Source organism: Triturus cristatus, chromosome 7 (assembly GCF_964204655.1).
Source record: "Triturus cristatus chromosome 7, aTriCri1.1, whole genome shotgun sequence".
In the NCBI taxonomy this organism is placed as follows: domain Eukaryota; kingdom Metazoa; phylum Chordata; class Amphibia; order Caudata; family Salamandridae; genus Triturus; species Triturus cristatus.
In genome coordinates this window covers 146,495,388-146,508,247 of record NC_140590.1, presented here as the reverse complement: position 1 = coordinate 146,508,247, position 12,860 = coordinate 146,495,388, and the positions used below count along the sequence as shown (strand labels likewise).

The window sequence follows — 12,860 nt, the reverse complement described above, 5'->3', positions numbered from 1 at the left end:
AGGGCCAAGACTGAGTGGGAGGAATCCAAGTGGAACGATCTAAGGGAGGCACTCCTCTCTAAGGATTTTAGGACCTTCTGGGCTATTGCCACCTCAGCATCGAGTGGCGAACGAGAGTGAGGGGTTCCGAACATCGCCCCTCTAGTTTGGGAGGCGCACTTTAAAGAACTATATGCAAGTCCGGAGTCAAGGGCATTCCTGTGCCACGATCAGGACAATAGAACATCTCCTGGGACCATTGCAGCCTCGGACCCTATACCCGAAAATAGCCAGCCTGGACCCTTGGCCCTTTGGACAGGGAATAGTTTACCGGATCCTCAGGTTAGGACTGAGGGCAACCATCCAGATTCAATTACTTTTAAGGAGGTAGAATCTGTGATTGAGGGCTTGCTCCCAAACAAAGCCCCAGGACTCGACAAGCTCCCGGGGGACCTTTTCCGCTCCCAACCCAAAATTTGGGCCCCTTATCTGACCGTACTGTTTAATGCGGTTCTGATGGGTTCTGCATTACCAGACACATGGCTAGGGGAGGCGCACTTTAAAGAACTATATGCAAGTCCGGAGTCAAGGGCATTCCTGTGCTACGATCAGGACAATAGAACATCTCCTGGGACCATTGCAGCCTCGGACCCTATACCTGAAAATAGCCAGCCTGGACCCTTGGCCCTTTGGACAGGGAATAGTTTACCGGATCCTCAGGTTAGGACTGAGGGCAACCATCCAGATTCAATTACTTTTAAGGAGGTAGAATCTGTGATTGAGGGCTTGCTCCCAAACAAAGCCCCAGGACTCAACAAGCTCCCGGGGGACCTTTTCCGCTCCCAACCCAAAATTTGGGCCCCTTATCTGACCGTACTGTATAATGCGGTTCTGATGGGTTCTGCATTACCAGACACATGGCTAGGGGCCGAGATTGTACCGATCTTTAAGAAGGGTTGCCCACTAACCCCAGCCAATTACAGACCCATCAGCTTATTGGATTCCACTCAAAAATTGCTGGGCCGAATTCTATTAAACAGACTGCTAGACTGGATAGAGGTGAACAAACTATGGACTCCGCCATAAAACAAGCCGGCTTTAGAACTGGCACATCTACCTTGGACCAGATCTTTCGGCTCCAGGTCCTCTTTTGGAAAACAGCAAGAGTGGAGGGTGGCAGCCTCTACCTTGTCTTTGTGGACCTGCGGGCCGCATTTGATCTGGTCCCTAGGCAGAAACTTTGGATGGCATTGAAGGACCTTCGTCTCCCACCATACCTACTCGATGTGTTGATTCGCCTCCACACAGGGAACTTTGCACAGGTGAGGTGCGGGAAGAACGGGGAACTATCTGCACGCTTCCCTGTAACTCGAGGGGTACGACAGGGCTGCGTATTGGCCCCTACACTGTTTAGCCTGTATGTCAATGGATTGATTGATGAACTAAATAGTATCAAGGATACTGATGCCCCCCGACTGGTCTCTGGTCGGGTGCCCGCTCTGATGTTCGCGGACGACACACTGTTGTTATCCCGGACATCATCGGGCATCCAGCGGGTACTGGATGGGTTCGCGACCTTTTGTGCCTCGCGGGGACTGGAGATCAACTTGGGGAAAACCAAGTTTATGATCTTCAGTCCCCCGAGGCGCACTCGTCCGAACCCTGTACTGGGGGGTGTCCCCTTGGAAAGAGTCAAGACCTTCACATACCTAGGGGTCACGCTTACTGAGAACTTCACCTGGGAAGCTCAAGTGGCAAAATCTTCTTTGAGGCTATCCCAAATATCGGGGGGAATTGGTAGACTTCACAGAACTTCTATTTTTAAACCTGTTACCCCTGTATTGGAGATCTACAAAACCCAGGTTAGGTCCACAGCATTATACGCTGCAGAACTGTGGGGCCATACAAATACATCCAATCTTCAAAAGGTGGAACATGCCTTCATGCGTGGCCTGGTTGGCATCCCCCAGAGTACGCCTCTAATACCATTACGCTTGGATATGGATTTGGTTCCCGTTAACGACTTGGCTGCCGCACGACCTCTGCTTTTTTGGAGAAGGCTCTGGTCTGTCCCTGAGCTTGAATTTTTTAGAGCAGAATTTAGTGCAATCTGGGGGACGCTAAAGTGTAAGAATATTCCCTGGCTGCTCCATATAAAGTCTTCCTTTTACCAAATCGGTCTGCCCCAACTTTGGGACACTCCGGATATTAACTGTATGAGGACTCAAAGGTCTGAGATACTGGCAGCTGTCAGACTTTTAATTCCAATAGATTAAACTGCTCAGCTTCTCTGGGCAGGTTGACCTCCGAGTTTCTACTGATGAAAATTGAACCTAAATTGGAAGTATTTTTGGATGTAGTACAGCCTCCACTGGCGAGAAAACTTTATACTCAGTTAAGATATGGTTGCCTCCCAATCGGGGTATTTACATCAAGCTGGGGAAAATTGATCGAGGCCAACTGCCCAATATGCAAAACATGCAAAGAAGATGTTGCGCACATTTTGTTCTTTTGTCCAGCATATAGTACGGCCCGAAAATGCTGGCTTTTCCCCTTGTGCAAAATATTGGGCCTCAGAAAATGTGTTCAAGCTAGAAGAGTTCTAACCTTTGATACCAACCCACTTATTGTCTATGCAGTTTCCCGTTTCCTATTTGCTATGTGGAGGAGACGAATGAGTTTTATTAATGCATAGTAATGGCCTATCAGTTTCTATTTTCTTATTAACTGACCATGATAACTCATTTTTTAATAATTGTTTTTTAAATTTACATTTTTCTATTTATGATCTTATTCTTGTACATGTATATATTTTATTGTACTTTTATGGTCCTGCGACCGAAATAAAGTTATCATGATGATGTTACATAGGGCTTATCTTACATTGCACCGACTAAATAAAATGTACTGGGAAGTGACGGACCAATGCCCACGATGTCTTGCACACGACGCCGGTCCCCTACACATGCTGTGGGCCTGCGAGCACCTGTCCACCTTCTGGGCCACTATCATAAGGGTCTTAGGAACGGTAATGGGAATAGCTGTCGGGTATAAGGTGGCATATTGAGTATTGGGTGTGCGGTGCTGCCATGCGAAGCAGAAAGTACAAGTCTGCTTCGCTAGCCTTGCCTTGCTGATCACAAACGATCAATTACCATGAGAAGGAAGTCCGCTCTGCTCCCCACGGCACTTACCTGGCATGGGGAGTTGGTCAGATGGGGGAGGGCCAAAAGTACGGCGACAAAGCGGGAAGAAAGTAGGGGCTTACGGAAGACGCCGATCTCGCTGGATTGGAATTCAATGCTAGAACTATTCATAGCCAGAGAACCCCCACCAATATGACACGCTGTGGGCCACAACCACATACATCATACTAAGCTGTATGTGCAGTACTGGAGCTCCCCTGGATGCGCACCTGCATGAAAGCAGCAAGAATACACATACACTATAGCAGAACCGTACTTCATACTTATACATGAGTGGACAGGAGTGAGTCAGGTAGGAAGGGGGGAGGGGGTAAGGGCATTGGGACATGGGGGGATGGTTGGGGAATGTTGTTTCGACATGCAGATTGATACCGTGTGCCACTCTGTTAGCAGTGCTATTGCGAAAAATTTACATTTAATCATGGATTCCATTGCGGATACATATACTGTTCGATATGTAATGTATTGCTGTTGTTTCTTCATTTTGGGACTAATGATATTTACCTAAAGGCAGTATAAACCTGTCATGACGTTATTAACAAAAACCAATAAAGTATGTAAAAAAAAAAAAAAAAGAAGTACCCTGAACAGAGATGCTTTAGAGTCCTGGTTGATGGCCTATAACCCAGGAGGGGTAGCAGGCATATGTAACTAAGTTCTGATAGTAACAACTATAATAATAATAACAATAACGATTATTACTATTATCATTACTATGATTAGTATTATTATTATTATTATTATCATTATTATGAAGAAGGAGAAGAACATATGATTACATTCAATGTTCATAAGAAATAAGGAATCCTCAATGATAACCAACTTCCTGGGTTTTCATCACGTTACTAGATTCTGAATCACTCACCTCATGATGTGACAACTGCGTCAATTGATTAGAAATGTTCACATTTTTCTTCTTCTTGTTACTGGAAGGGAAAATCATTGATATAAATGGTACTTCCAAAATAATATTTACATCAAACACAGATATTGGAAAATTACATGTTTTCTAACTATTTTAGCTCTTTGAAAAAATAGGTGTGCTTGAGAAGGAATTATTTGTGTAATGTATTTATTTATCTATAGTGTTTTATAAAATGCAGACATGACCATCAGGGTATCAGAGTGCTATACAAGGAGAGCTGATGAGGGTTGTGTTACAGTAAAGACAGTTGTCACTTAAGATACGCTGCACACAGAATTTGAAGAGTCAGGTTTAGCTAATCGTATACAATGTCTAATGGGAAGTGGTTTATTAGTAGTGATAAGTAGGGACCTACCACTACAAATTAAGGCAACAAACACAACAAAAGTGTCAGTCAAGGTCTCAATAAAGTAATCCATTGCTCAACCATTGGTAGCTAGCAATGAGCAGGCAGGCTTTACTTAAGGCCAGGTTTGTAAAGCATTTAAAAACACCAATACATTATATACGTAAGACACAACACACACAATACAAATCTGATGCCAATTCATAAAAATAGGATATATGTTTATGACTAAAAGGACACCAAAATGACAAAAATCCAATGTAGGGAACGAGATATATGAATTTTTAAAGATTAAAAGTAAAACTAGCGCTTAGAAGCAAATATCACTCAAAGGGTTAAAAAGGTCACAATGGACCACGACAAAAGTCCAAAGTTCAGACCCCCCATAATGTAGCACTTTTACACTTACTACCAGAAGTGGAAATTGGTCCATTGCAGTTGCCAAGGGTTCAGATACTCTGGTTTGCCTCTTGGGGTCTGGGACTACAACTTCCAAAATGCACCTAATCAACCTATTGAGCATTTTACAAAAGTTGCTCCAAACATTCTCCAAACTTTTGGAACATATGCCTGAAGTGCCTCTTGTGGGTTCAAAATGTCAAAAACACCAATCCAAGAGTCTATAATCTCTGAGATGGCCCTTAGAATGTTGACTACAATTCCCACAATGCACCTTGCCAAATCCTAAAATAAAGACCACTGGACGTGCTCCAGGATGGGGGCCTCTTGGTGGAGATGATGCTACTGGGCTCTGTTACCCTGTATATTTTCTGGGAGTCCACTCCTTAATCTTTGTGAAGCCAGGCAAAGTTCTTAGAGCTGTGTTACCAGATTGTACAGCAGTTGCAGGCCTTCAGAGGGGAGTCCTTTGGGTGCAGATCAGGGTTCTAGGAGGGCAGTCGTTCTTCTCTGTGTTGCTTCAGGCAGTAGATTTGAGTTGCTTGTCAACTCTCCCATATTTATTCAGTGTTCCTGGGACTCAAGCATGGGGACACCCCTGTCCAATGAAATGCAGGGTGCCACCCTCAGGTATGACCACTTCCTCCAAAATCAAAAATGGAGAAACTCACTCCTGGAGGATTACATCTGGATAAGCCAACCCACTGGTGTGGCTATGATTCTCTAACACTCCCCTTCCGGCCCCTTCACTAATCTAATTACAGGGTCTCCTGTGTGGCTGGGGGTGCAGGATGTGAGGGTGAGCCTGCGCTGCGCTAAATTGTAAGTCTCCCTTTGAAAACCATTTTGGCCACTCCACCCCATCCTGCCTTCTTCTTCTGGAGCTGCAGTTCTCCCTCCACAGTTAATCTTTTATCTCTCTAGCAGGCCCCTTCACACCTCATTAAGCCAAGTTGGCTTCGCCTGGCAGAGGCTGGCCAGTGAGACGAGGTCAGCTGGAAGGCTGGATATTGGCTGCAACATCTTTTCTGTAATTGTTATTATACATCTAACCGTGTCAAGTTGTTAAAGTTATCATAACTATCATTTTGAGTCTTTGAATGACATTACTAGTTGCTCCTGTCAATATTCATACTTAAATAAAATACTCCCATGTTAGCGTATAGAGCTAGTTTTCTACAATGGGGAAAAATGATATTGGCAGTTTTTCCCTCACCAGGGCTTATGTGACATATTTTATATTGTCCCTGCTTATAGTTACAAGGTATTGAGGCACCTAGGGGAGACGTCAAGGGTGACATATGCAAATCTAAGATAGAATGAGACTTTGGAACTACCTTTATTTCCAAAGTCGAATTTTCATATAATTTACCATTATAAGCAGCCTACAAGGCACGGCTGCCTTTTAAAATGACAGCAGGCACCACAGTAGTGCACACTTAAGTGCATTAAATCTACTGGGCCTCTACACCTACATGCCCTATCACATACTACGGACTCAAAGGTAGGTTGTCAGTATCAATTGTAATTATGCCTGATTACCGTAAAATCTAGTAGTCAAAATAGGGGCAAAAAGTGGAGGGACACTGCAAACAGATCCTAGTTTCTCAAACAACCCCCCCCCCCCCACCCCTAGCAACAGCCCAGGAGACTCAGCCCAACCCTGGGAGAGTTTCTCTGGTCCGTTAGGTGAGGAAGAAAGTAGAGAAACCAGGTGGTAAAATTGCAGGACCTACTATGCCTTACGTCCTCCTGCCAAGGCCACATCCTCTGGGAAGTGGACCCATCTCTACAGAAACAGGACCCATTTTAAACTAAAATCTCATCACAGCTGTTTCATTTTCTTCCTCCCTTTTTAGTTTGGATAGTGAGGTGCCCACCTCTCTATGACTAATCTTGCTAGGGCAAAACCTGGCTTACCCACAGAGGTTAACCAACACTGGAGCAACCCCACCATGACCAACAGGGTCAGAGGGCCTAACTTACTTTTTTTCAATGGGGTCTGCCTTCCATGTCAAGTATGCTGCTGCCATGAAGATCAGCACCCAGCAGAGGCTAATGACAGCTGTCAGAATCCAGAACCACACCCTACATTCTCTACTGATAGGTGACTGAGCTGCCTTATGGGCAACTGTGGGTTCCTGGAACTTCTCTTGCAGTTTAGAGTGGGGGAGGGGCTAACACATCCTTTGGCAGACACCTTTTTTCCACTCTCCCTTTTGCCAGGGCAGGTACAGGACCCTTCTACCTAACAGCTGCCAGACTGTTCAGCACTTCCTTATAGTCAGGTAAAGCCTCACCAGTGACAACTTTGGGGTCTCCCTAACTGGGACAGAAGACTCTTGGCTCACTGGAACTCTCTTTAAGAGTGGTGTACCTTACCTTTCCTCTTCTTTTTATCTTTCCTTTTGGACCCCGAATCCTAACTGTCCAGACCGGCTCCTCACGAACTTTGGATTGGGAGGCGCCCTGGGAGAATGCCCCACTTGGGATCAGACCAACCTCTGGGAGGTCATTGCCCAGGAGATAATCTAAGGGGAAGTCTGGACAGACTACTACCTTATTCCAGCTAAGGGTACCCTCCCATTCTATGGGCACCATGGCTACAGGTTTAGTTGTGACCTCACTCCGGGCTACCCTTCTTGTCTCTCCTGGCACATACATGTCTGAGGACACTAACATGTCACTCACTATATTGTGACTGGCACATGTGTCTTACAGGCCAATGGCAGGGATTTCATTCACCTGAATGGAGTGGAAGTGTCTACTCCCACCCTCAGGGATAACCAGCTTACCATCTTGACATGTCTCCCAACAAAATGCTAAGAGGATCTCCTCATCTTAGGAGTACTCCTCTAGGGCTACACTGGACAGCCCATTGCTATCTACCTTCTTGGAATAAGTGGTTTCAGCAGTGGTGGCCGGCATGACTCGTGGGTGGTGGAGCGGGCGTGGGGGGTGAGGAAGCACAGTGGGGGGTGCAGAGTTGCGCAATGGAAAAGAAAATTAATCACTTACCTTGCTGGCGGGTCCCGCGTCCCTGCTCCTTTCTCCTGCTCTCCACGTGCGACAGGAAGAGCAGCCAAGCTCCCCTGATAAATCACACCACTGCAATGCTGCGTTGTGATTGGTAAGCACCCAGGCTCCCCTGACCAATCACAACAACGTGCGTTGTGATTGGTTTTGAGCGTCCTGGTTCGACACTCCACCAGGGAATGGGGGCATGACTGGTTTGGGCATCCCAAGAGGGTTGAGCAAACAGTCATTGTGCAGTCAGGAGTGGGCAAACCAATCCTGCCCTGCTCTGTGAGCATAACAGCCCCGCCTATCCACAAAGAAAATATAAAATGATAATAATCCAAAATTATTATCATTTTATATTTCCTTTCCTTTACAATGCTCAAAAACAGTGAGGCGGCGCTCCTCCGCCATAGCGGAGGAGCCGCCACTGGGTTTCACCCCTCGAAGTGGCCTGACTGCTGAAAGTCAAAGCACACCCTGTTGTTCCAGTCCGTTTTTCAGCCCTGGGTCCCCGTACCCTGGTTTAATAGATTGGGGTTGGGGGTCTACTCTTCTCCTTCCTAGAGTTCTGGGATGCTAAGAGAGTCCCTTTGGCGGGCTTACCACCTCCCTCTTTTGACTTTTGTGGGCCTAACTTCACTTTCTGGAGTCTTCACCCTGGTGCTGATTGCAAACCCGGGTTCTCAGTTGTATCCTTCAGTTCTCTGGGCCCAGACAGCTTAGAGTCCACTAGATACTGGTGCAACTTCTCGTGTACACAATGAGTCAGGATGTGCTCCTTAAGAATTAGGTTGTACAACCCCTCATAAGTACTCACCTGGTTACCTTGAATCCAGTGCTCTAGTGCCTTCACTGAGATATCTACAAAGTCCACGCAGGACTGTGTGTTTACTTTCTGGGTGTCCCTAAACCTCACCCTGTACTGCTTACTGCTCTGGTGTAAGACCAAATTTCCTCACTAGACATTTCCTCATGTGTGGGTAGGATTTTTCCTCATCCCCCTCTAGAGTTAGGAGCCTAACTCTAACAGCTACTGGGATCAACTCCCACAGGAGTGAATCCCAATATTTAGAGTGGACCCATCTCATCCCAAGGACCACTTAAAATGCAGTCAGACATGTTTCAATGTCGCCCCCCCTACATACATGGGAACTATTCCTTAGGGAAGCCTGAGAGCAAACTGGCCACACCTGGGCACCACAGCATCTTCTTTATTGTCTCTGCCACAATTTCCTCTCCCTTCCTTCCTTTCCCCCTTCTTCTCAGCTAGGGCCAACTTCCTCTCATTCCAGAGCTATGGAAGCTAACCGAGGCTGCAGCTGTCTCTCCTCAAAGGACAACTCTGGTTCTGGTGGGCGTGTGCCTCGCCATCTCTCCTAACTGGATGTACAAACCTGGTATTGGAAGTACTGGACATGTTATCCTCATCTCACTTCCTCTAGGAGGTCGTTGGTGGCTCACCCACCCCTTGACTCTCTGGAGTTGCCTGTGCCCAGGCCTTAATGGACCTTATCAACTCTGCCTTCCTGATCTTGTTGCCATTAGGTAGGCCCCTGCACCTACACTGAAGCCTAAACTCTGCCACGGTCAGTTTGTTCAGGTTAGCCTGATCTAGCTTAATGGTATCCCTAGTTTCGGGTAACAAAAACCATACAAATCAGAAATAGAAGAAAAATTGAAAAATCAAAAAGATGAATTAAACATCTGTTTAGGCCAAATTTCGAAAACTCAAAAAGCAAAAATGTTTTTCTACGTCAAATTAAAGGATTTTTAAAGATCTTAACTTAATTTACTGTATGGTGTAATTCGAACACAATTACGTATCCTCACTACTGAACACCAAATGTTGGAAAGTGTTTTATTAGTAGTAGTAGGGACCTACCACTAGTAATAAGACCACAAATACAATGAAAGTTTTAGTCAAGTAATCAGTAAATTATTCCCTTGCTCAACCCTTGGTAGCTGACAACAAGCAAGCAGGCTTAACTCAGGAGACTGGGTTGTAAAGCATTTAAAAACACCAATACATTAAATAAGTAAAACATAACCCGCAATTAAAATCCAACACATATTTTTAAAGAAAAGTTGTATTTTTAAGATTAAAATGACACCAAAATGACACCAAATCAATGTAGGGTACAAGAGATACTAACCATTAAAGATTAAAAGTGAAACAAGCAATTTGAAGGAAATAGCGCTCAAGGGATTGAGAAACTTTTACTCTTACTTCCAGGAGTGTTTCTTGATACAGGAAAATGGTCCACACACCAGCCTAGGGTTCAGATGCTTTGGTATGCCTCTTGGGGTCTACAACTCTCAAAATGTTCCTAACTTATAGTTTTTTTTACAAAAGTTGCTCTAAAAGTCTCCAAAGTTCTGGAACTTCTTCCTGAAGCTCCTCTTGTCAGTTAAAAGTGTCCAAATCACCAATCCACTGGTCGAGAAGCTCTGAGATGGCCCTTGAAGTGTTGGGACTACAATTCCCACAATGCACCTGGTCAAATCCTTAAAAGTCCACTGGATGCACTCCAGGAAGGAGACATCTTGGCAGAGATGCCGCCAGTGGGCTCTGGTAACCTGTAGCTTTCAAGGAATCCACTACTTAATCCTTGTGAAGCCAGGCAAAGTCCTTTGGGCTGTAGTACCAGATTGTGCAGCAGATCAAGTCCTTCAGAGTGCAGTCCACTGGGTGCAGATTGGGGTTCCAAGAGGGCAGTCTTTCTTCTCCTTGTTGTTTTAGGCAGTAGATCTGAGTTGCTTGGCAATTGTCCTATATTTAGTTAGTGTTCCTGGTCATCAAGCAGAGGGGACCACTGACCAATGGGATGCAGAGTGCCACCGTCATGTATGACCACTTCCTCCAAAGTCTGACATATTCTTGCCCCAGAAAACACAATTTTTCAAAAATATAAAACGGAGATGCTCTCTTCTGGAGGGTTAGATCTAGCTAAACCAACCCACTGGTGTGGCTAAGGTTCTCTAACACTCCCCTTCCATGACCTTCACTATTCTAATTACAGGGGGTCCTGTGTGGCTTGGGGTGCAGGATGTGGGGGTGAGCCTGTCCTGTGCTAAAGCATCAGTCTCCCTTTGAAGTCCAGTTTGGCCACTCCACCCCTAACCTGCCTTTTCCTTCTGCAGCTGTAGTTCTCCACCCACAGGAAATCCTTTGTCTCTCTAGCAGGCCACTTCACATCTCATTAAGATGGCTTTGGTCAGCAGAGGCTGACCAATGAGGAGAGAGCAGCTGGAAGGCTTTTTTTGGCTGACAGACAAGAACGTTCTATAACTTCTTTTCTGTAATAGTTACTATAAATCTTACAGTGGCAATTTTCCGGCGATATCATAACTATCATTTTGAGTCTTCAAATGACATTTCTAGCTCATTCCTGTCAATATTTATTCTTAGATTAACTATTCTCATGTTAAATTGGGGAGCTAGTTTTCTACAGTGGGGGAAAGCTAAATTGGCAGTTTCCCCCTCACCAGGGCTTATAAAACATATTTTATAATGTCCTTGTTTAGTTACAAGGCACCATACCCCTTGGGAAGCCTAGGGGAGATCTTAGGGGTGACATATGTAAAATATGGTAGTTTTAGACTTTGGAAGTACCTTCAATTCAAAAGTCAAATGTGCACATAATTTACCTTTAAAAGCAGCCATCAAGGGAGGGCTGGATTTTAAAATGACATACGGCACCACAGTAGTGGACACCTAAGTACATTAAATCTATTGGGCTGCTAAACCTACATGTTCACCCATATACTAGGGGCTTACAGGTAGGTTGTCAGTACCAATAGTAATTATACCTAATTGCCATGTACTTTTAATCAGATCACATGCCCTGGGTCTGGTTAGCAGAGCCCAGGGCACAATCAGAGTTAGAAAAACAACATCTAGTAGTCAAAATGGGGGCAAAAAGTGGGGGGACATTGCAAACAGGTCCTGGTTTCTTGCAATATTGCATAGAGTAAATGACAGTTTCACCAGAGTTGCAATGTATTGTTTTGAAGTGCAAGCAAAAACAATAGTATATTGTATTGAATCTGGTGAATACGTATCTCAGATGATTTCTCTCATGCTACTTGGCTTTTTGGTAGTAAGACTTTACTCTTGAAAAGCCTGATTGAGGTAATTGATCTTGATGAGGGTGGAAAGGAGTTTCATGATTCTGGACCATAATCGACAAAAGGTCTCCTTTTTTTAATCTGGCTGGTTCTAGTATGAGGAATTTAGCATTTCTAGAGATTCTTCAGCCCCCTGATAACTTGATCCTATTCAGCAAGTTTATTGGACCAGTAGTGCATAGAGTTGTGTGTGTTATACATGCAATTTTCAGTTGAATCCTTGCTTCGATAGGGAGCCAGTTGAGGGCTCTGAGTGAAGGGGAAATGTGATCATAACGTTGTGTGCCTGTTAAGAGTCTTGCTGCCAAAACGTTTGATCTAGGATGTCCATCTGGCGCCAATATTCTGCTTCTTGGCTGTATCGCATGGTATCGGTGGCTTCAGGAATGCGGCGGCGTTTTAACCAGTTGGGAACATCACTGATGTTGAGAATGGGGACCTGTCCAGCACCGTCTGCTGCCCACTAGGATCTGCACCATTCATACCATCTGTAAGCCCCAACAATGTGCTTGCTTCAGGGTTGTCACAGCTATTCTGATGTCATATGTCATCTTTTCCTGTAGCAATTGGAGACTTTCAAATTCTTGTATACCATTGAGTTGTGCGAAACCCACCTGGGGCCTTCTGCTTTGTTAGTTTCAAGTACCAAAGGCTCTGTATGCACAACTCCTGTGCTTTCACTTGGCTCGCTTCTGAGGTCAGATGACTCACTTTACTCAGCTTCTGCTAAGCACAATAATACAATCTGTATTTACCTATTTTCTCTTCTGTAGCTTCCTTGCATATGACTGTCGCTGCCTTTAGAACTTCTCTGTACCTGGTTGTTACTGCCTTAAGCGTTATTGTTCCATATGGA

At 45.0% G+C, this 12,860-nt stretch overlaps 1 protein-coding gene across 1 annotated transcript in view; it reads right to left on the bottom strand.

Moving 5' to 3' along the window:
• The window catches only part of LOC146809065 (B-cell receptor CD22-like), a 554,422-nt gene that overhangs the window by 21,802 nt on the left and 519,760 nt on the right, over positions 1-12,860 (bottom strand). Inside the window, exon 8 of the mRNA XM_085614284.1 lies at positions 4,051-4,111. Within this exon, the coding sequence (XP_085470410.1) occupies positions 4,051-4,111 (61 nt within the window). The remainder of the gene's footprint in view (positions 1-4,050; positions 4,112-12,860) is intronic.